The sequence below is a fragment of the Pholcus phalangioides genome, unplaced genomic scaffold (genome assembly GCF_987345545.1).
Source record: "Pholcus phalangioides strain wild (caught in Gottingen) unplaced genomic scaffold, Ppha-v1.0 ptg000008l_1, whole genome shotgun sequence".
Taxonomy (NCBI): Eukaryota; Metazoa; Arthropoda; class Arachnida; order Araneae; family Pholcidae; genus Pholcus; species Pholcus phalangioides.
The window spans coordinates 54,792,637-54,817,424 of record NW_028301601.1 but is presented as its reverse complement, the minus strand read 5'-3'; the positions used below and the strand labels follow the sequence as shown (position 1 = coordinate 54,817,424).

The following is a 24,788-nucleotide window of genomic DNA, read 5'->3' as shown; positions in this document are numbered from 1 at the left end:
TCAAGGCCGTCCGGACGTTGTTATGCCACGCTCTTGTTGCTAAACAACTTTCTATATTTAATGCTTACTTCATGCTGAATCAGCATCCTGAATCTTTTATATGATAGTAATATCAATTATATATTTTTTTATCATTTCAAAAAATCTTTTAGTTATGATTAATGTTTGAGTTTATTCAATCACGTGGTTTATATTCTTATTAGTTTTGTTGAAATTGTGTGAATTACAGTAAAACCTCTGTTTTGCGGACACCGATGGGACAAATAAATGCGTCCATAAAAGAGGGGTGACCGTCAATCAGGGGTCCGAAATGCATGGGGGGGAAAATTATATTATTTAGCCTTAAAGAGGAGTGACCACATCTGAGAGGTGTCCGTTAAAAGGAGTTATACTGTATTATTGATTTGCAATATGCCGGTGACTTTAAAACAGTAGCGGCCCTAGGATTCCTTTGGTTCCGAGCAACTTTTATTTTATCAAGCCCTAAAATGGTGAAATATGATAATCTTAACTTGTTTCTGAATGCCCCAACATTTGTAGGGCCCTAGGTGGCACATTCCCTTCCCCCTTTATGTCGAGCTGCTACTGTTTTAAAGTAAACGGTATATTGCAAATGAATAATACAGTAAAACTCTTTTTAATAGACATCCCCTCAGATGCAGTTACTCCTCTTTTACAGCCAAATAATATAATTTCCCCCTATATAATAAAAGTATGCATTTCGGACCCCTGATTGACTGTCACCCCTCTTTTATGGACGTATTTATTTGTCCCATCAACATTTACAAAACAGAAGTTCTACTGTAATTCACACAATTCCAACATAACTAATCAGAATATAAACTACGTGATTGAATAACTTCAAACATTTATTCAATCACGGCGAAATAATAATTTGTGACCAAAGGAAGTGTAAATGCTTTAAATTCTCAAATACATTAATAACTAATATTTATGAAGAATAAATTTCCCTTTTTTTGTGAAATTAGAGATGATAGCCATCTAAACAGTGTAAATCTCAAATGTACCAAGTTTTTGATCATGTGATTGATAGTATGAATGAATGAACTCCAGAACTTTGCCACTGGACTTATCCTGTTGCTGAGATTTCTTCCAGCTCAGCTTCGTGGCAGTTTGGAACACTATTTTGTGTCGAAAAAGGAAAAAAAAGAACATACAAAATTTTCACAACATATTTTCCCGGGGCAATTGGGTACTGTCACAATTATCAAATTTTATGGTGATTATAGACGAGATGCAAGTTGGAGAAAAGTGTCAGGGTTTCATTAAGACGGATGAATGTACACATTTTAGGATGGAGGTATATTTTAAAAGCAATTGGAGTGGGGCCCACATGCCATCTCATCTGTTATCTTACACTTGCCATATATACACAGGATACAGAAAAAATTAGAATCTTATTGTGATATATAAAATATCCATCGGAGCGAGTCATCTTGCTTAACACCTTATTGGTGAGCAAATGGATTTGATAACTTGTGGACTAGAAGCCAGCATCAGTTTTATTGGGTTGAGTTCACTCGCTCTGGTGGATTTGATGAAAATTTACGAAATAGAAATATTGTGTGGGGGAATATATACAATTAGGGATCACTTAGCACCTTACTTGTGCCATCTCGCTTAGCACCTTACTCGGTGAGCAACATAAATACAACACTGTAATACATACACAATGAGTAAGCACTTGTGTTGTGGACATGAAATGCATGAAGAACTTAAGTAAAGAAAAGAGAAATACACACATATACATTTATCTACATGTATATAACAGCCAGGTCAAGTCGTCTTGCTCAAAATTGCTCTAACCCTATTTTGGTGAGCAATGTGGGATTAGTTTAAATAGGGGATATTCTGGAGAGAGCCTTTGCTAAGGATCAGCTTCGGTCTTGTTTTGGTTGACTCACTCTGGCTGGTTATATTTATATTTTTAAAAAAAATGAATATATAAAATAACTTTATTATGAAACCATTCTTGTCCTCCCACCTAGCACCCCCACTAGAATAGCGGAATGAAGGACACTTGTGGTTATCACATCATTGTTACGGGAATGTCATATAAATTGTTGTTTAGGTCCTGTTAGTACATGCGAATAACTATTACATTGACTGCCATAAAACTATTATATGTACATATCTTGTGTAATTAGTTATTAAATTTTTATGTTAGCAATTTCGCTTTTCAGGAAGCTGCTCAAAATGGGGAATGTAGAGATGCATGACATGGTCTGTTGTTCTGAAGACCCAGATGGAAATGAACTCAGCTTCAGCAGCGTCCGCGACTATCGTTCCTATTGTAAAGTGAATATCTCTGCAACATTCCTTCAATTGAAGTTTATTGATAATATAGCTTTATATATATATATAAATAAGTCATATAAAATGAGTTTTCATATTATGCATTTTTTGCCCACATATTCAAACGATTGTATTTCTTACAGCATGTGAGCGGAGAATATGCTCCAAATTGCCTTGATGAAGTTCCTACAGTGATCGTAGATACAATGCATATGTGTGAGAAAATAAGTTTTGCATTTAATTGCCTAGTAGAGCTGCCTGAAAAACTGCCATGTGGGTTACCTCATCTGACTCATCTGGATGTCAGTTATAATCTCTTGAGCTCTATTCCAGAGAGCGTGAACTTATTGATTCATTTAAAAGAATTTCTTGCGTCTCACAACAAAATCAGCAACTTGCCAACAACGATATGTAGTCTTCAGATGCTGGAGAAACTGGACTTGTCTCACAACTGCATAATCATGCTACCAGAAAAGATGGGTGAGATGCCCAAGTTAAGGAAACTCAATGTTAGTCATAATTCATTGAAGTGCCTACCCGTGACTTTTGGGACTCGTACCACATTAGATGTCCTTCTTGCCTCTTCCAATGAGTGTGAATCTGAACCGCCACAGGCCATATGTAACGCAGGTTCAATTCAAACCTTGAAGTTCTTGAGAGAATTGGCTTTAAGCAAACATATGATTCCCAGTGTTGTGCATGAAAATGCGTTTCCAAGGCGAAGAGGTCACTTGGTGAAATCCTCTGTGCCAAATCCACATTCGGCAAGAGCACAATATGTTCAGATGCAGACAGAGACATTGAACACTGCGAGCCGTATTAGGACTCCTCTTTTGCCACCTGTAAATGGCACAAAGCTCAATCCTGGAGAATTGAAGGACAGTATCATAGGTGAATATTTATTTTTCATGTTAGAATTTTACAACGTTCCTGTTACATCATCAAATTTTAATAACTGCATTACCATTCGTGTTTAATTACAGGTCTAATTTATGGTGCAGCTATTGGAGATGCTCTCGGCATCTCAACTGAATTTCTGACTCCAGATCAGTGTCAGTTCTATTATGAGAAAGATGACTTCCAATATAAGAATATCATTCAGGATGAGCACAGGGCACATTGGAGGCGAGGTGATTGGACCTCTAATGTTGATCAAATGGTGATTGATTTGTTTTCTTAAGTTTTTTAGTAGTTTAAATTATTCTTAATTGGATTTTTGTTCAGGCCAGGAAGAGGCTGCTTCTGTTTCTTTAAAAACTTGAAAAATAGGAAAAATAATAGCCATGTGGCTTAATTGGTTTATATCTGGAGGTATTTAAATCGTATTGCACTAGATGAAGAATCAGAAGATTTGTTTCTGGTTATAAGTCCTAGACTTTTCAACATGTGACTAGCTGATGATCGTAACGTATTCAGTTGAACTTGGTTAATTCAATGTCCAAAGTCACTGGAAAAAACTTCACATTATTCAATTAATCTATCCTAAATCTGTTAGGATAGATTAATTGATAATTAATTATTAATAGATTAATAGATAATTTATCCTAAATCTGTTAAATGACTACAAATTGCATCTCAAACATCAATATTCCCATAGGATAATAATTATCAGTTATTAAAGTGTAAGCATCAGTTACAAAACTGTTTCCCAATTTTTAATAATTAATCTCTGTAATTTTATTTATTTATTATTATCATTATTTTTTTTTGTGTGCGTTCTTTCCAATACATTCCTTGCTCTTGATGATGATAAAAAGTTTCAGATTTTGAATGGTGCACCTTGATTTATAGGTTGAACAATGTAATTTGTTTTAAGTGGTAAACATTTTCTCAATGCACTCCAGCTGAACAATGTTAAAATAAGCATTAAATTATCAAAAAAACCACTTGAAATTTATAAATTAACATTTTGGTATTTTTCTATACTGACAATCTGTTATTTGAAATAGCTGAATCATCAATCAAGCACTTTTGTTGGATTCATTCGGCATGAATAGAATGAATAATTGAATAGAATTTTTATGAAATTCGATTATAGAGTTTTGAAGTTTCTGATCAACAATGGTAATTTTTTTTAGCAGAGTTACTAAATAATAAATCCAATGTGAAAGCAAATTAAATTCTGACATGCTGTATGAGAAAGTTATCTGAATTTAGTATTGAAAAGAAGTACTAATTTTTTTTATCAAATGTCTATCATAAAATCCGGGTTTATCTTCATGACTGGCTCCACATTTTTTTCCATGTTCCTCAGCAGACAGAATATTAGCGTGACAGTTCGAACCAGAAGTCAAAATTGAAGAAACAACATTCACAGTATGACGAAATTATGTCAGAATTTCCAAACTATTTACAATATTTGTTTTTAAAGATTTGTATAACAACCTTGTCGAGAGAAGTCTGACTTGTAGAATTTTTCCAAATTAAATTTGCTTATACAAAACCATTATTTTTTTTCCTTTCCAACTTCAAATTATCCAAAACATTTGAATAAAACTCAAATCAAACAAGAAATTTTGACATTAAATTAAATAGAAAACTCAAGGAGGAGTTCATAAAAGTTCGAATTAACCAAGTTCCACCGTACTTTTCCAGCTTGTGAGGTGCTGGTTTTGCTCTGATTGCCACTGCTCACTTGAAATGTGGTCTCATGCGTGTCACCTGTATGTGTCTAGAAAAATTTGATTGAACAAAAGGCATCAAGTTATTGGATTTGTTGTCTTACTCATTTCATTAGTGGCCATGAAACAGGGAAGTTCAAATTATGGACCAGGAGCATTATCTTTAAGATCCAATATCATCTACACTTATTGCAATCAATATACATTAAAAGACTGTCATAACGAGTCCTTATAATGGCAATCTCGATATAACGAGTGACTTGCAGGTGATCGTCAAAGAGCTAATGTTACAAAAAACATCTGCTTATAATGAGAAGTCTGTTGTAATGACAATTTTTCCCGTGATTGTGAGTTGTCGTTATAACAGACTTCTACTGTGCAATACAATATATAACAAGTGTGGACAAAATGTTCATCCTTTGCTTTATACATGTATCAGGTTTTTTTCTAACAAGTATCATTATTCATTAGAAGTTCGCGATGGAATTTTGATAAGACACTTGTTAGATTATTCAGTTCTCAGCTGTATCACAAAGTTTCATAGCAGTGATTCCCAACCTTTTTGACTCGCTAAGCCCTTTTTAGAATCAATGTCAGAGATAGAGCCCCTTAAGACTTCTTTTTTTATTTATTCATTAAATTTACTGCTTCATTTCATTTTCCTGGATGGCATAGCAGCTGGAAAGTGGACACTGAGCTTTGAGGTCTTCCCAGAGCACAAATTGGAAATCACTGTTAACATTATATTTTTGATGAGTTACAATGTTGGTGCTGCTTGGTTGTTCTCTAATCAGTCAATATTTTATGAAAAATCTCGCTCTTGAAAGCATTGATAGGAGAATTTTTGACTTCAAGGATACAAAGAGGTTCTTTTAAAAGTTTATGCGCTAGGGTATTTTGATATACTTCCAAATAGTTTATGTAACAATTTGAAAATATACAATTGATAATATAGGGCAGAAAAAATGTTCTATGAATTGCAAACATTTGCTGATCACTAAGGAAACAAATTATCATGAATGACACCTACATCGCTTGACATGTTTTCAATAATCAAGATCCTGCTGTACTATTATATCCCCCTTCTAATGCCTTTTCCAATAATTGCTCTTGGAAACACTGGTCTTATAAGTTTACTGTATTTTTTGTTATAATTTTTTTTTCAATTGTTCTTGCTGTAAGTTCGTTTGTGAAGTAACATAATTTAGTTTCTCCACCTTTTATAGTAATGGGAAATTATTAATTTTCTACTAGATCATTGTGATGGACTCCTTGCTGCACTGGGCTGGTGTGATTGATGAATTAGAGTTTGCTAAACGTCTTATTACTTGGAAGAGAAATGGTTTTCCCGAACTTGGTCCAAGAGAAAACTACATCTATTCTAATATCATAAACCTGGTGCTTGTTTTTTTTATGTGTTTAAAAATCATTAAATATTTAATTTATCTCAAGTTAGAGGTATAATTTGTATTATAAGGTTTTTAATAAACAGCTTTGTTTACAAAAAAATAATTTCCCCTTAATTTTAATTCCATAGCTTAAAAAAAGTTTTTTTTTTTCAAATAATTTAAAAATAAAATTGCTTTTCTTTCTCTAATCAACCTTGAATCAGAAGGAAGAGCATAAAGTACATACCGATTTTAAGTGTCTAGAGTAATTTCCCTCCATTGTCAAACTAGAATTTTTAGGAAAAAAATAGCAATTTTTTCATTGAAGGCTTTGGTTGATATGCAATTTTTTCATAAATGTAATTGAGTAAATCATTCATTGTATGATTTGTATTGTTATATACTTTTTTTTTAATAGGTTCTTCAAGAAGATAACTTCTTGACAAATCCTCATCAGGTAGCTGAAGATGTTCTCCAGAGGAGCCGGTCTGAGAGAATGTCTAATGGTACTTCCAACAGAGAGTCATCTATGCCTATGTTTGTGGACAGTTGTGCTCTGCCCAGGGCTCTCATTTTGGGTAGAAACATTTTTTTATGACCAGTGAAATTTTGTGGGATTTTTTTGCGTTCATTTTCCTCCAACAGGCAATTGTATCAACAGCACTTAAAATTAAAAAAGCTTTTACATAAAAACGCAACATGTAAGATAACTTGGAATGCCTATTTTCCATATTCATGCATCAATCAACTTTCTTATGTGTTTTTCCTCTTGTAAGCATTGATTTGAATATTACCACTTAAAAGATCTAATTTCTCTTAAATTTTTATATATATATAAAATGTTTGAAATAATGATTACAAAGGAAAAACATAAAACAAAAAGTTGATTGATTCATGGGTATGAAAAATACACATTTCAAGTTATCTTACAAGTTGCATTTGTTATGCAAAAGCTTTTTCAATTTTAAGTGGGCCATATTCTTATACATAACAAACTGAGATTGCTAGACAAAATCTAATTTATATTCAAATAAGGATATTAAGAGGTTCTTTTAAAAATCTATGCTAGGTTAATTTTGGTATATGTCCGAATAGTTTGTGTAACAATTTGAAAATATACAATTGATAATATAGGAGGAAAATGTTCTATGAATTGCAGGTGTTCCTCATTTTCATGATCTTCAAGAAGTTATATCAAATTCAATTCGAATATGTCGATCAACTCATCAAGATGAGAGATGCCTTGCAACATGTGTTAGTCTAACTGTAGTTGTTGCCCTTATGCTGCAGGTAATTTAAGTCATTATAAAATAATTTTGCATATATTCAGTGGGTTTTCTTTGGTTTTTCTTATTTTTGACAAAGTTGGAAATGCTAAAAAAACTTATGTTTTAGACATGCTACTGTTATTTATTTATTCGGATAGTTTAAAGTTGATTCCAAATGGTTGAATGAAGACAATCATAGTTCCAGTTGGGATTTCTAACTAGACTGTATAGCTGAAGGTTGACATACTAACCCCTCTACTTCCAGGCAGCATTTACATTATACAATGACAAGTACAGTCGAATGTGCATTAGCTGGTGAAAGGAAAAAAAAAAACATTGATTGAAATACAAAGTTTTTGATGAATATTTTATAGTTAAAAATTTTTACTAATACGAGATATAGACAGGGTTCGCACATCCTTACAAACTCCTTAAATACTCCTAACTTTTCATTTCCTTCTGGAAGGGCCCTTATAACTCCTTACTTTTTGCAGCCACGCCTGAAAAAGTCTTTTTCTTCTCTGAAGGGATGATCTTTCTTACAGTAGGCATTCCCTATGGTGATGAATAGCAAGCATTGCCTAGAAAAATAAGAGGAAGCTTCCCCCGAATATAAAGAGGAAGAAAAGAGAAAAAAAAACGCTCTCTCCCTTTGTAATAGGAAATGTGAAAGCAGGGGATGGGATTGGAACATCCAATGGTTGTGCATACCTACCAACCGTTACGATTTTGTCGTATTTAGTAAATTAATACGATTATACGCTTTTGCTTCTGAAAATATGATTTTTTACCGAATCGCTAGTTTTGACGTGTTTTCCTGAATATGTCGCAAATTGGTCAGCGTTGGAAATCGATGGTCCGTAGAACGACATCACTCCGCTGAACCAGTAGCCGAAAATTCCCCCATGCCCAGTGGTGAGAAAGTTTTTACTAAATGCGGCGAAACGATGTCTCGAACCTCCTATATTACGCAGTATACTGAGTGCAGACCTCGCAGCTTTCCTATTTTTCCTACTATTTTCCTACTTTCGCCGCAATCGTCTTTTTTTTTACTGCAATTCTGTCCTACTATTCCTATTTTATCCCTCCTTCCCATTTGCTTACAGCCAATATCTCACTACGAAAATTCCGAGAAACCGCGAAATGTCATTGCTTTCCGCAGTTTTTTTTGACGTGTTTTATTCACATTACAACTCGCTGCTGAAAAGAAATGAGTTACATAATGACGTTACGCATTTGCGTTTTCCAAGCGTGGCGCATCGGCTCAGGACGGCTATATAGTATATGACCCTGGCGTCATATACTCTATCGGCTGCATGCTCCGGTTTAAAGGGAAGAGACACAAAACGAAAATGAAGGGTAGATCGCTGAAACGCGCGCCACATGACGCTTAACTCCTCCAGAAGCAGTCTGCCAATCACGCCCGACGTAAAGCGCTGTCGTGAGCCGTATTGCGCTCTGTAGGAAAAAAATCGTACTGCTTTTCATATTGATGAATAGACGGCGTGTCGCGCTGGGTGATTCACGTTGCGCGCGGCATAGAAAACCTGCTAGTAAAACCCGGCTTTTAAAAGTGACAGCCCGAGCCACGTCTGGTTTTGCAGGAGGGGGGGGGGGACGAGCCGATCAGCCGCTATAGCTGAACCCACTTTTTTTAACTTTCAGAAAATAACTTTCGGGTATCTTTATGTTAGGGGTCATTCAAGTATTACGTCAGCATGGATGGGGGATTTTCGATTTGCTGACTTGATGACGTGGAGGGGGGGGGGGTGGATGATTCTTACGTCATCAACTACCCTTTATAAAAAATATGAAATATTCTTAATGGTGTCTTACTCGGTGCGCGAAAAACGAGTAAAACTTTTCGCTAGTTTGTGGGCACCTGAACTGACATTCTCCCTATTGAGTCCCCTACAGAGCCACTCTAGTGATCTTCAAATACTTAGCGGATCCAAATGCTCTGGAGCTGTGCCGCGCGTCATATAAGTGATCCGTGATTATGCCGCAGATCACTTAAGTAATCTGGGAATGTGCCGCGGATAACTTGAGTGATGTAGAACCGCACTGGTGGCAGGACCAATGCTCTAAAACTTTGTCACATGTCACTCAAGGGATCACTTAATGTGCCACAGATCGCTTAAATGATCTGGAATTGTGCCACGAGTCACTTAAGTGATCTGTAAATGTGTCACTTGGTTCATTGTTACAAAAATAGATTTAGGGACAGGCCACATTTGGTCCACACAGGCCGAATGTTTACCACGGGTCAAGGGCTTAGAGAGGTAGGGTCACAATGAATTTTTTGAGCAATTTTGGGTTCTTAGCCTTCAAATACAAAAATATTTTGTGGATTAAAAAAATAAATTTTTGATCATCTGGGGGGGAAGCCCCCAATTCAGATTCCACCAATAAGCGTTAGGAGGAAGGGGGCAGAGTGCTGACAGGGGGAGGGTGAGAGTTTTGCTGACTTTTTCTGACAAGAGGGGAGAGTCAAAAATTGCTGAAAATTTGCTGTCGTAATACTTGAACAGCCCCTTATTTTAAAGCATACATGTGCTCAACACATGGCCTAAATGTAGCCTGCCTCAAGTGGCTCGTGGCAAATTCTTACTTCAATTGAGCGGCCCGCGGCACATTCCCAGATTGTTTGAGAGTGATTTCCAGGGGGGGGGGGGGCTTTCTTTCTTTCAAACCAAGCACAACTCAGGTCTATTACCATCTATGGGCAATTTACTATCTAGGAAGTTGTGCTGGAAGTGTGTGTGTGTGCCTAGAGTTGCTGCAAATATAAATAATTTTGTAAGTAAAATCTTTGTCGGCTGTGGTTTTTATTTTGAATAATTGGAGGGGGAATGAATATCACTTTTAGAATTTTTATAATTTATGGGATGCTGTTATGAGTTATATCTTTGACTAATACTTGAAGGTTTTAGAACACTTTGGTGACGACAGAAAGCATGTATGTAGATTGATTATTTTATGAATTCTTATGATGCTGGGTAACAAATCAAAACTTGTCATTTTTGAACCACTTCTACATCTATATTTTTGAGAAGAGGGAAAGTTTGTTTGCAAATTAAAAATAAATTTGCATATGTGCCCCGCCCCTTTTTTGCCGTAAAACTTGTAAGTTATGAAGTTTGCCATGACTCCTTAAAAACCACTTGAAACTCCTTAAAAAGTCCTTAAAAACTCCTTACTTTTCATTTTGAAAATTTTGTATGAACCCTGATAGATTAACAAGATAAAATTCATTGTTCCACTTGGAATGTTGCGGTGTTAAATCTTTTATGCTTGGAACAAGCGGCAGCTCAAGTCCACCCACCACCCGGTTGCAAAGCCTCATATGCTGCCCTCCAAAGACAACCATAGTGGGAGACTGAAAGGGCTTTATCCAACAGGACTTTGGGATAAACCCGATTTTTCATCCATTCAAAAGCAGCACACCATTCATTACAGAACAAAATGCACTTCACCATACCATAATGCTTTTGAAGAAACTGTCCTGTTTTTTGGTTCAGATAACTTTTTCCCCCATTACAACTCTCATACATAAGCCACCTTTTTTCCTTCCCCTTTTCGAAATTGAATTCTCTAATTGATCTTAATCTCCAACATACAGTTGAACCTTGTTAATGCCAAAATACCTACTAGTTTCCCAGGGCAGAAATTGAGGAAGTGAGAAGAGTGTTCTGGTGCTCCGGGCCCTAAACAAGTGAGAACTTGAATGCCTTTTTTGCCTTTATTTGACTGCTTCTAAGAATTACTGGCAAAGTGTAGAGCACCAAAATTCACACTTGACCCTTGGAATAGAGTCCATTTTTTGTTTCTGGCCTCACACCCCCAGGTCCTGTCTGTTCCCCTCAAATTTTCTCAACATCTTCGTTGTCAAGGTATGACTCAAAAGAGTGACAGCTCTATGCTGCCCCCGCCCCAAGTGTACCACACCCCTTGCACCTTTGCTTAAGCCCCCCCCCCCCCCCCCAGCTTGGAAACATTTCAGGAAAGTCATTTTGATTTCTGGAAAATCATAAACTTTGTCTTTTGCACTTTGATTAATGTTTGAAAAAGGTTTTGCACATACAGTGTTGTAAATTATTATTATTTTCAAATCATTCATAGGATATTCTGAGTGATGCCGTTCTTCTCAGCTTCAAGGATTTAGATTTCTTCCCATTGATTTTTTTTTTTTCTTCATTTGAATCTCAAACTTTAAACTTTTGTTTAGGCCAGGATTACACTCTAAAAGTTTTAGAAATTTCTTTTATAAAACTTGAAATATGTAACCAATGAGCATATCTGTTACATTCTGGCAAATGTAACCAATACGCTCCTTGGTTTTTTTTTCAAGTTTTGTAAAAGATCTTTCATCAAACTTTTACAGTGTAATCCTGGCTCTAGACATCCTTCAAAGATATACATGCAATCATAAAATCTACTTAGGTTTGAACATTGTATATATTTGTTACCGAGTGGAAACATAATGATAATTTTGACATGACTAAACATGCAACAAAACGTTTTCAAACATAGTTGATGTGATGGTGTAGCTACAAACATAGCTACGGCCAACACATTGTGGTTGGCTGAAGTAAGAACCACTGTGATGTTCCACCAGAGTTTCCTCTGGCTTTGACTAGTTGGCTGAAGTAGATTTCCTGCAGTTTTTGTTTTTTTTTTCAACCTCAAGGCAGGAATAAAAACTTGCTTGTCATTTAAAAAGGTTTCTCCACAGAGAGCAGGTAAGCCAGTAATGTTATAGTTATGAAACACAAAAATTCACGCATCTGTCATTTTTGCTATTAATATAAAGGTAGATGGCATTGCTTTAAAAAAGTATTAACATGTACTCCTCAAGTCAGTCATAAATATGTTAGAAACAGTCACATGCATTCACCAATTTGTTAGCAATTCCTGAATAGAATGCTTACTAGGCGCATGTGATGTTCAGTCAAAGTGATATCCTTTAAAAGAAGTTCACTTTATGCCTTTCACACTGTGAAAGTATTTAAGTATAAATTTCAATGTTACAGTTAAAGGCTGTATATGTGTATATAGCATTATGCGCATTAATCCTTCCTGTCAATATATGTATTGTGTATACAACGTAGTTTGATATTGCACAAGGTCTTGAAATTTGAAATTTTATGAAAAAAATCAGTACAGAAAAGTATTTTCATATAGTATAATGTTGCAAAAAAGTTATCCATTCAAATTGATAGACCAACACAATCCATGTGTATCAAATATCAAGCTTTTATGTGTATCATCAAATTTAGTTTTTATGTTTATGTTATTATTATGTTTGATTCTTATCATTTTGTCAGGGTGCATTTTCATTTGATGACTCTGCATCTGTTGAGTCAGTTCTGAAAGAAGCTGAAGGCTACGGTGCCCAGTATATTAAAGACCCTACTTCTCTTGAAGAATTCAAGGCAGCTAGTGAATTCAGGGATTTCCAGAGGTGACGTATTTAAACATTCAAAATCCTTAGTTGCAATTTTTCATTTATAGCTACATTTATTTGAAGATTTGAAATGGGGTTGTTATCTTTTTCAACCAATTAACAAAGCTGATGAGTACCCAGGTCAGCAAGATCATATGGTAGATTGTTAGATGGCTCTTCTTTCTTTCAAATATCTGAAATTCAGCTCATACTCCCCCCCCCCCCCCCATCACATCCTTTTATCTGTTTTTACGCATTAGAAACCTCTATAATTACACGTAGGTATAACAAAAGTTATACCTATGAGTTTTTAGCTCAGCTTAGGTGGCTGAGTGGTTAGCTGACTTGCCTTTAGTTTAATAGGCCTTAGTCCATATCCCAGTTTGGGCATTAATCTTTCTGTCAACCTGGCTATGAATAGATCCTGGTCTAATAGACACCAGCAGCAAAAAATGGCGGATCTGGGTCAGTCACAAGAAATGGCATAAGTTGAAGTCATAAGCCAAGAAATAAAGTCCATGTTGAACGTCCATTACTTTTGTGCTATTTATTAAAGGGATGTAGTTAGGATAGTCTTGGAATATCCCCCATTTACTTGCTCATATGCTTAGTACATTACTATTGTGTTATTAGTTGTGCATTTTTCACTTGTGTGTTTACATGTGTTCCTGGTTATTTCCCTCAGTATTTCCTTATCTGAAGCTGGTAAGCTTTGTCATACATTCAAGCCATTTGCAGCTGCATTTTGTGCTCTCAGACAAAAACTAGATTTCAGGTACTTTCAATAATACTTTATTTGTTGCCAAGTATTTTTATGTGATTTCCTTTGTAAATGTTCCATAGATGGGAATTTCACTACCTTGAAACAAAATATCATTGTACGCATGCCGTGTATGCATGTTACATTTATCAAAAATGAAATCTTCAGAAATAGAAGAGGAATATTGTAAGGTCAGATTTTTGTAAGGGAAGGTTTTGATTTTTCTACTCACATATATGTAATCTCCCAACAACAGCGACTAACTGGACCACGAAAATGTGGCCGCTATTGGGAGGTGGGCATTATTGGTAGAGGTAGCTTTATTTGTGGGAGGGAAAACAACTAAAATTTGCGATGCACGTACATAGCATGTGAAATCCATGACAATCCATTCTGTAACTCATTACGATAGCTATATAATTGATTATATTAAAATATATGATTATATTTTGATAATGTTATAATAATTGATTAATCAATCTACAGCACTATTATGACATTCTAAAATTCAGATTTGCAGTGCTCAGGTAAAACACACAAGCAAGAAAAACTGATATGGACGAAGACGGTGTACCAGTAACCCCAAATAGTTCTTTGTTCACATTGGACCTTCAACTAGACCAGTGTTTCAGAAAAGTAGGGAATATCGTCCCCTGAGAGAATGGAATCATCCAAGAGGCAGTAGAAGTTATGGGTTTAGTATAGGATCTTATGGGGCATCCTATTCCATGTCCAAAGGGGCCGTTATTTGGAAATCGTTGTTCAGAGATTTCTTGTAATGTTAAGTCTGTGGTACGTGTTCGGTTCCAACAAAATGTGGCCATTGTTCTGAGATTACCGTTGTTGGGAGGCGGCCGTTAAAAGAGGTTTTACTGTATATCTATAAATCTTTGAAACATTAATTTTCAAAAATATTTATTTCTATCCCAACAACACAGGAAATAAAGGCTACTACTACTACTTAACCATATATGCACCTCGTTCACATTCCTTTGTAGAATCTGTAACAAATTGTATATGCCAGAACATGTTGTGTGTATGTATATGCGTGGCCCTGATGTATTTATGTTGTCAGAGTTGTGATTGTTTTTTGTTCTTGTCGGTGGCACCATCTGTCTTCCATATTTTGAAGTGAATGTAGCAAATGATTGAATTTTTCATGCTATGTAAGAGTCTCGTGTTGTAGGTCTGCCTACTCTTTGCAGAGAGACTTTTTCAAACAGGAGACTGGCTCGCATTCATGCCTCAAAGTTTGAAAATCGCAGAAAACCAACTTCAGCCAACCACCAATGTGCCATCAACAGGGTTCAAATCTGGATCCTCAGATGAAAGTCCAGCATGATGCCCACGTTACCCCAGAGCAGAAAAAAAACAAGCCACAGCCTAATATGCAGTGGTATATAATACTATTTACAAAACATGAAGATTCAAACATATCTGCCATTTTCACTTCAAAATAAGCAAGCCAGATTGCATCGTTACTAGAACATGAAACATGCATAACTCTGACAATGTAAATACATTAGGGTCACACATTTTCACACACAACTGGCATGTAACAGTTTTTTAGAAATTCCCCAAAGGAATGTTTATAAGGTGCATGTATGGTTAAGTAACAGTGGTTTATAATCCAACTAAGAATTTCAATTTTTTTTTTCAAACTTGAAATCTGCAGATTATATGCAGGAAAATACAGTAATTCGTTGAAAAATATGCATTTAAAAAAAACTTCATTAAATGGGTCATTTAGCTCATTTTTCCCCTTCATAATGGTGAACTGTATCAGCATATTTCATGCAAAAAAGGTAACGCCTTTTTTTGTGTTTGGAAATATACAAAATGTTCAATCATGTTTTTGATTATAAATTCTATATCGCTGTTGTAAAAGATGCTGCCAGAACGAAAGTTGATTCTTTAAAATTTTGTATCCAATTATGAAAAAAAATCAGGGCTCTTTAAAACCAAATTTATGTAGACATGATTTTTTTTCAGTGTTTTTTTTTTATTTCATCAGCATTCTTTTTTTCCTTAAACTCCACAGATCAACCCTTAGTTCTCTTTTGATGCATGGAGGCTATGCAAGCATAAATGGTTGTATCGTTGGCTCGGTTCTTGGATGCAAGTTTGGGTACTCAAAACTACCTAAAAAATGGATAGATGGTTTGCTGAAAGTAAATAAAGAACTTCTGAATGCAAAGATCAATGCTCTACTTGACATGATGGCTTTACCATGATTGTAAACCCATTCAACTCACCATGTATGTGTTCACCATAGAAGTCAACTAATTCAGTTGATAGTGAAATTTACTGGAATTCCCATTCGTCTTGTTATATATCATGCAATACATCTAATTATGACCACTATTTTCAGAAATTCATATTGGGAGATTTTTAATAATTTTATCCTATGAATTAAATACATGAAGAAAACTGTACAAAATGTATGGTATTGAATCCTGTATAATTTCCATGTGGTTTTTTTTTTTCATGTCTTCCACTATTTGTTGATAAATTTGAAACCATATCAATCACCTTATTTGAACTCATTTGAGCCATGCTGATTCCAAATCGGTTTATTTTCATGGCTTAAAATGGTCTATTAGTGTAGCCAGGAGAAATTTCTCAAGCTTCTTAGATTTATATAACAAATCAAAAAAATCCCTAAATGTCCCTAAGTCAGAAAAATAACATGTAATTCAAGAGCCATGATTAATTTTCACCACTTATAATGTATAATATGGTTGGGTATATGGAGAACTAGCTGGCCTTCTTGATCAAAGACCTCACTCATGTTCTTTTTCTGTTGGGCACAGTATCTCAGGTCAATAACATACTCGTCCAAAGTACCAAAGGATGTTTAGATGTATCAAGTTTGATACCTGATTCATCCTTGTCAAAAACTTTCCTGACAAGGAGGTACAACAGATATGGTGAGAACATTAACCACAGAAAAGGGTTGCTACCACAGGGAGTCCCACGATGAGGGGTTAGCGTATCAACTCCTTGGCGAGTATAAAAAGAGCCAAAATTTCAGAAGCTGCTGTTCGGAATCAGCAATAAATTTTAGGTCTCTATCTAATTAGCCCTTGTGTGCAGAAAATGACCGTCATGAGGCAAAAATGATCATATGATCTTTGTCTGCTGGATTTGAATAAAATCCCTTTAACATGTGGCCCAATAGCCAATATTTGATTTCCTATGCTCATGATCAAAAGGTTAGGGCACCAAAAACCAGCCAGCCTTGTCATGCAGAAAATCTGCTCATATTCTTGCTCTGTTAGATAAAATCTGTTTAGTTGAATAAAACTTGTTCAGAAAAGTAAAATAGATGTCCACCTTGAGTGTTCAAGGATATCAGGCTGATGATGCATTTGGGAGCAATGAAGATAAGATACATCTCATCTATGGGATGTTGGTAGAGTTTGTACAAGTGAGTGAGCTGGTTTTTGTGCAAAATTCTATGGATATCTTTGTATAATAGGTTTTTTTGATATACTGGAAAGAATTATTGAACCTTCATAAGACACATGTGCAGTTTGATTATAACTTTTAAGACCCAAAAAAGATTATGTATTTGTTATGTGCCAAAGAGTTTGCAAAATAATGAACAAATCTTTTTTTTTAATATTAAATTTTTTTTCCACTATATTTGCTCAAAAAATGTACTTGGTGCTAAAGTAATATGTACTAATGTTTTTGGATGAAACTTATGTTTTAAAGACTGTCAGATAATTTTCTTCAAAGTGTTTGTATTTTTATGGTGTACACACAGAAAAATCTCATGTTTTTGTCGAATGTAAGTGAATTGTCACAATTTTTCCTCCCAGTGTATTTATTTTTCTTAAGAAGACTTTTAAAATTAAACCGAAACTGATCACAGCTCCATATGATCTCTGGTGCTTAATGTGTCATTCGCCGAGTGGCAAATTAAAACAGTGCTGCTTTAATGACAGTAAATGTGAAGAGTTTTGAAATAAAGAATGAAGAAAGAACATATATATATAGGTTAAACATTCCTCTGGAAGTGTTTTTTGATGGGAAAGAAAATTATGTTTTAAAATATCCAACGAGGGAGGACAATGAATAAATTCTGCAGTGAACATTTGGGAGAAGATGAATTTTTATTGTTTCTGGAAACAATGCAAGTATTTTATAGATCGTTGTTCTTTGTTTGATAATAGATTTGTTGTCTGAGCAATAATTTTTATAATGAATCCCTGTTGTATATAAATGTCTGGTATGTTTATCAATCAAGTAATAATATAATATATCTTGTTAAAGTTGCACTAAGGATGAAGTTTATTCTTCTATATATATATATATAGATTGTTATGATAGGGGGGGGGGGAAGGAAAAAAAACCTATTTGAATTTCCAGCAACTTGTTTTTCATTTAATTATCTGGGAGATTTTATTGAAATTTCGTAACTTATTTATGTTTTACAATAAACTGTAATATATGCTATGTATTTGATATTCAAAGCTGTGTGTTGCCATTTTCAATTGTTATGCACAAAAGTAAATTATTGCATTTGTGTAATCTATCGATATTTGATGTTTGAAACTAGCTCTATATTTTACATTTTTTAATCATCACTGTTTTTCAATCAACATTTTCTCATGCTGTTCTGGCATGTTGATATATATGAAAAAAATACTCGAGTACCAATGGTGTTTGTTTTGCAAACATGCTGTATGCATGTTAGTGCACAATGCTTTTCATTGCTTTTTTTTGGCTGATTTGCATTTTGTCGTTAAGAAATAATATTCCTATAATAATAAGAAAATAAACAAAGAAGTATTTTTATTACGTATCAATATCAATATGGACATGCGATCTGAGTAATCAGTATGGATCTGATTTCCATCAGGGCTGGACAAATCTATTGCTCGACATGCCCGAAGCACATGAAAATTCCACTCTAGTATGTATCTTTTTCAACCACATGCCTCCTCCTTCTAACCAGATCATGGTCTGCCCCTCTGTCAATGAAGACATTTTAGCAGGTGATCAAAGAAGACCTGGGCCTGAAGAAGCTGGGCATATATGTGTTGTGAATCTAATGCAAAGTCTGTGTCTGTGTGTGTGATGCTTGTTATGTGTAGTGCCCCATCAATTTTTTAAACTATGACTGAAGTGTGATGATTGAATAATTGTAGAATTTTTTTAGTAGGCCTGTTGCTCTCTATGGCGAGACTTTTTAATAGGAAGATCGGCTTGCATTCGTGCCTCAAAGTTGGAAGTTGCAGAAAACCAACTTCAGTCCACCACAGCTGTGTGCCAACGGTTGGGTTTGAACCCCAGTCCCCACGATGCGAGTTCATCACTATGACCTCTCAACCACTACAGCGACCGACCACATGCCTGATGCTTAAATGTAAGAAACCCAAAAAATATGGGGAAAACTTTGTAGGTTTTGTGGGGAATTTGTAGAGTTCAAACAAATGAGAAAAATTTGTGCATATACACACACACATCTCATTATTTAAATTCTTCAGCAAGTACTTCCATCAATAGATGAATTGGTTGTATTCACTCGAGTGTAAACCGATATGCTCATTAGTTGCAATCGTCAAGGTAATTTGCCAATAGTAAAGTACCAGCCTTAGACTAGGTGGCCATCCCTGATTAATCAAAACTTAGGGAGAGGGGGGGGGGATTATCCAAAATCTGCTCATGTGGGTAATAATGTGTAGAAAATTTTGAGATTCATTCAAAAAAACGAATAATTTAAAATTTTTTAATGTAATGCAATGCTCTTAATTTTCTATAATATCTGCGCATTTTCATCTATAAACAGCAGCACATGCATGGAAAAAATTTGCTCAGAAGGGAAACTAAACAATGTTTTTCGGGCATGTAGTTTTTTAAGTTACATGCTCGATTGGGCATGTAAATTTTTTTAGATTTGTCCAGCCCTGATTTCCATATGATATTTTCATAACGAATATCATATTTGATGTGAAATATCTTCCAAGAACATTTTTGTAGAAACAACCTTGACTCGACAACATTTTCTTGCAAAAGTTTTGTTGCTTATGTGCCTTAATCTCATGGCCATGCGTATTTTGACAATCGTGTCATATTGATATCCAGATAAGTATGCATTGTACATGAATTCTGAACAACATTTTTGTATTGAATTTGTATGGGTTTTTTTTTGTGATTACTCATTCCAATTTTTCATTCATTCGAATATAGCTTGTCTTGCCCCTAATTGAAAAGAAACTTTGTTAAGAAAAATTCATCAGTCCATTCTTTTATTGTGTCATATCATCAGTTTAAGTCTTGTTATTGCAATGTTTGATCTAATTTTTTAGTTCATTACTTAAATCTATAAATGTTCTGTTAAGTACAGTAAAAGCCTGTCTTTATGAGAGCTCACAATCCCGAGGAAATATTGTTGTTTCAGACTTGTTATAAATGAATGCCAGGTACAGAAAGTTTGATCTTGCAGCAGTTGATTCTTCAAGAATTTTTTTGCATAGTATTCTTTAAGCAATTCAGTAGACTGACCAAATTGAATAACAAATCAATGCTCAATTCGGTGGCTTTCTACAATTTTTCTGCTGATCAGAAAGTTTTTTTTAGAATGATTTGTTCAGTCATTGAGAGTTGCAGTTTCAGTCAAAAGACTGTAAACTGCAGGTCTGATCGAACAAGCCGTGGCAATGACTGTGGTCTCAGTCACATATCCTATAATGTATGTGTAGTGGGAAAGCTTAAAAATATAAAAAGAAGGGGGTGGGTAAAAAGAGTCTCTGTTGTTAGATGTATTTCAAGTGATGTTTAGCCCTCTATCTACTGACGTTACTTTAAAGTACCAGGTTAGATAATTTGTTATGTACTAACTGTTTGGAAAATAGTATTTTTTTCATTTGTCTTCAATTGGAACTAAAATAACCTAGCAAATAATTTATATAATAATTATTTATTATTATCATCATTTTTATTTTCAGTTATTATCATTTTATTCTTATTCTATTTTTAGTAACGGTGTTTATAAAGGGTTAAATGGGGCATGCACGATGATAAATGATGGCTATCCATGCTTTTAGTTCAATTCTTCAAAAAAAACAGACTTTTTGACATTGTAGCGAAAACTTCATAATTTTTAACCCGCTATATCCGAATGGTTTTGGTGTCTTCAATGGTAGCTATTTGACAATCACTCAGTATACTCGAGATACTGATTAAGATGTACTCGTTATAACAGACTTTCACTTGTGTAAAAGTTACCATATAGTGAAAAGTTGGTTCATTTTATAAAAAGTATTTCCTCAATGTAGTGTAAATTAATCTGTAAATGCCCAACGTCTTCATTTGAGGACAGTCAGGATTCAGCATTGTATGATCTTTTAGCCTTGAAGCTAGGGGGTGTCATATTTGACTGTCCTTAATTAAAGACACCACTGGGGGACTCAATAATATACGAGGTATCCCAATATCATAATGAAATTCAAGGCTCATCAAGGTGTATGCGTTAACAGATTAATGAAAATGTTAAGTTGACTTCTAGTAAAAGTTTTATAAGTGGAGAAATTCATTGTGTAGAACTCCATTAAATAGAAACTTCACCCATTTTGTGACACCAGCAGTTATTCAAATCAAAGTAGTGCATGCTATACATATACGAGGGGGGGCAGGTACCCAAAAGTAAGTGGAATTTCTTTTTAACAATTTGTTTATTCGATTTTTTTCTTTTAATTCTTCAATTCTCTTGACAGTACTCTACATTACAGCTAATACACTTGTTGAGTCTTTTCTTCTATTGTTCAAAACATTGTTTTAAATCTGTCTGCTGTAATGCTAGTTAGCTTCTCCCTTCTGTTGTTTTCACCTCATCCATGTTGACAAAATGCTTCAACTTCAGGTCCCTCTTCATCTGTAGTTATAAAGAAACGTCATAATGAGTTAAATCAGGGGAGGTCGTACTAATTAGGTAGAGTCATACTATTTCTTGCTAACAATTGGCTTACTTTGAAGGAACCAGTGTGAAACCAGTCGCCCATCTCTCACAAGCTGGGTCTTTTCTGCACACACGGTTGTGCAATCTTCTTAACATCTAGCTTGATTGACATTTCACCTTCTTTGATACAGGGAAACCATCCATACACTTGACTTTTACCCATTGCAACATCCCTGTCAGCTGTTTCTAACATTCCAACAGTTTCTGCTATTTTTTCCCAAGCAGGAAGCAAAACTTCAAGGCCCAGCACTGTTCACGAAAGTCTGCCATGACCAAAAATGAAGATCAGGCTGAACTGCTTCCATGAAAAAAATCACAGATGCCAAACACAACCTTTTCAAGCAGCACCACTTGGCACATTGGCTCAAGAGAAGTGGTTTTATGCCCACCTAGTGAAAAAACAACATGTTATGGATGTGCCGCTTACTGTAATTCGATTCCAGTTATTTTTGGGTACTCTTCCCCTTGTAGCAATTGTTAAAAATGCATAGTTTTTCCCATGTCTCTATTCTTTATTCTTTTCCCTTCCAATTACTGTATTATTGTAAGATTGCTACCAATTTTGCTACCATTTCTATCAAATTTCAATCCTTTTTACTTCCATTTTTTAGGGTTGCTCCAACCATAAAATCCCAGTCATTAACTTTTCCCTCCTCCACTCTATCCCATTCTACAAACTCTCCCTAAACGTAATTTCAACAAGGCAAATTATCCACTTATGCAAAATATTTTTCGCTCTCACTTCAATGATTTCCTATCCATATCATCTAACAGCATCCACACCCTGTAGACCTCTTTTAAATGTATTATAGACAAATGCGTAGCTACAGTTCCAATTTAAAAAAGTTTCTTCTAAGTATTTTGTTAATCCGTGGATCATCAGAGACATTATTCATCTAAAGAGGAAAATCAGCCGTATTAACAAATCTGTAATTTCAGCCTCCATTCGAGACCTCAGAAACTTCATTTTCGCCCAAAAGACCAGATACCTCTCTCGTTCTCTACCCCATTACTTAAAAACTAATCCAACAAAATTCTGGAGTTACCTTAGACCTAAATCTGTGGGTCCCACTTCCCTCAGAAGTTCAAATAAATATACATCTTCTCCTTCAGAGATGGCTGCCAAATTCAATTTAGCGTTCTGCTCGGTTTTCTCAATAGACCCATGTTAGGGAGAAATCTTTTGGATTCAAAAATTACTTTAACATACAATTACTTAATTATGTGGAGGCTCTCCTAAAACATCATAAACAGTTTGTCCATTTTAATGATCATAACTCCCCATCTGCCCCCGTAAAGTCTGGGACCCCTCAAGGATCGGTCCTCTCCCCGTTACTTTTCTTAATTTACATAAATGACCTTCCAGAATTCCTCAACTGCACCACTAGATTATTTGCCGATGGCTGTGTAATTTACCGTATCATTCACCATCAATCTGATCAAGAACTTCCCCAACATAACCTGGCTTCCATCGTGGACTGGTGTTCTTTATAGCAAATGCCAATTAATATCTCAAAAATGGTTCACACAAAAATGACCCGTCAATTACTTCCTCTTGAATATTCATACTCCATCAATAATTTAATGTTGTCGCAAGTTTCTCAAATCAAATACCTCGGTGTCATAATCTCAGTCGACCTGCGTTGAACAAACATATTGACCAGAAGTGTCTTCTTCGAGATATCAGACTACTCTGTTACCAAACTTATATATTCCCCGTTCTTTCCTACGGCACTGGGAAATCTGGGACCCCTACAGCTCCAATAATCTAGACAAACTCGAATCAATCCAAAATAAATCCACCTGATTTGCTCCCGAGTGCTGGTCATCTTTCGTTTCCGTGTCCGAACTTAAAAAGAAACTTCATCTCCTCCTCATTTCTTGATTACATTGTTATATAAAATTTTCCATGGTCAATTCAACATAGATACTTCTGGTATCTTAGCCAAACCATCCTACATCTCTAGAAGACTCGACCATTCCCTTAAATTAAAACCTATTTTTGCTTTCACTGACTGCTTTAAATACAGCTTCTTTCCTCATATCATTGGTGAATGGAACAAACTCCCAAGCTCTATTGTCGAATCTCCCATTATCACTAGTTTTTTGTCCAATATCAAACAATATCTTTGTCATTTTCAATCGCATCCATTTGTACAGGCCCCAGGGCCAACAATATTGTATAAATAAATAAATAAGATGAATTCTTCAGCTAGTTAGGTAAATGTATTTTTTCAGTTTGAGATATCATAAAATATAGTAGATGGTTTTGTTGTTTTGTTTGTAATGTGTTTTAGTTTTGAAATTATGTGCTTTATGTATATAGACAAACCAGACATTAGTTGTTGCAGCTAAGCACTGATTTTATTATGATTCTGTGATAAAAGGGAAATCTGGTTGACTTTTTTTGGTGCAATTTTTTTTCACTGGGCTTCTTTATTTTTACAATGTTTATGTGCGTTGGAATCAATAAAATTTATTCGGAGATCATATGTATTTGTATCTATTTGTTCAAAGTTTTCCTATTCATGTTTTATCCAATGGGTAAGGAATTTAGATTCTCCAACAATAGAGGGTTTTCACTTTCATAACATTATAATCTACAAAGATTAGATTAGTCGTTTGGGTTAAAAAAAACAGCTGATCAATAATGTAGCGATGGGATTTGCAGCATTTGTGTAAACATGTCATATATATTATAGAGCCTCATGAATTTTTTGGAGTTGTATCTCATTATGCCTGAGTTGAGAAAGTTACTCAATCATGGTATTATCTGATTTTCTCTCTGCGTCATAGCGGGAAAATATTGGCAGCAACTGGAACTATTATGTTTAAAAGAAGAAGAGGGAAAACAAAATTCGGTAATTATATATTGTATTTGAAAAATCAATGTCACTCAACTGCAGAAAAACCCTCACATTGAAAGGTATAGACTTCAAGTGTTTTGATGATAATGTTAAATGTTTATACAATATTTCTTCCGTTCATATTTATTTAGTAGCTTCAACTGCTGAACGATA

General features: G+C 35.0%; 1 protein-coding gene across 1 annotated transcript; it reads left to right on the top strand.

Annotated features, from left to right (window-relative positions):
* Positions 1 to 19: 19 nt before the first annotated feature.
* Positions 20 to 24,258, top strand: LOC149084542 (uncharacterized). The gene is made up of 10 exons (XM_089234956.1): positions 20 to 106; positions 2,205 to 2,319; positions 2,460 to 3,207; positions 3,300 to 3,475; positions 6,192 to 6,335; positions 6,744 to 6,903; positions 7,485 to 7,615; positions 12,921 to 13,057; positions 13,725 to 13,814; positions 15,841 to 24,258. The coding sequence occupies exons 2-10, from the start codon at positions 2,218 to 2,220 to the stop codon at positions 16,031 to 16,033; spliced, it is 1,881 nt and encodes a 626-aa protein (XP_089091082.1). The 5' UTR covers positions 20 to 106; positions 2,205 to 2,217; the 3' UTR covers positions 16,034 to 24,258.
* The last annotated feature ends 530 nt before the right edge of the window (positions 24,259 to 24,788 follow it).

Bases quoted from the DNA above. Each gene is read 5' to 3' on its own strand.
- LOC149084542 (XM_089234956.1), top strand. From the start codon at position 2,218: ATGGGGAATGTAGAGATGCATGACATGGTCTGTTGTTCTGAAGACCCA. The intron at 2,320-2,459 runs GTGAATATCTCT...TATTTCTTACAG, and splicing joins ACTATCGTTCCTATTGTAAA to CATGTGAGCGGAGAATATGC. The intron at 3,208-3,299 runs GTGAATATTTAT...GTTTAATTACAG, and splicing joins ATTGAAGGACAGTATCATAG to GTCTAATTTATGGTGCAGCT.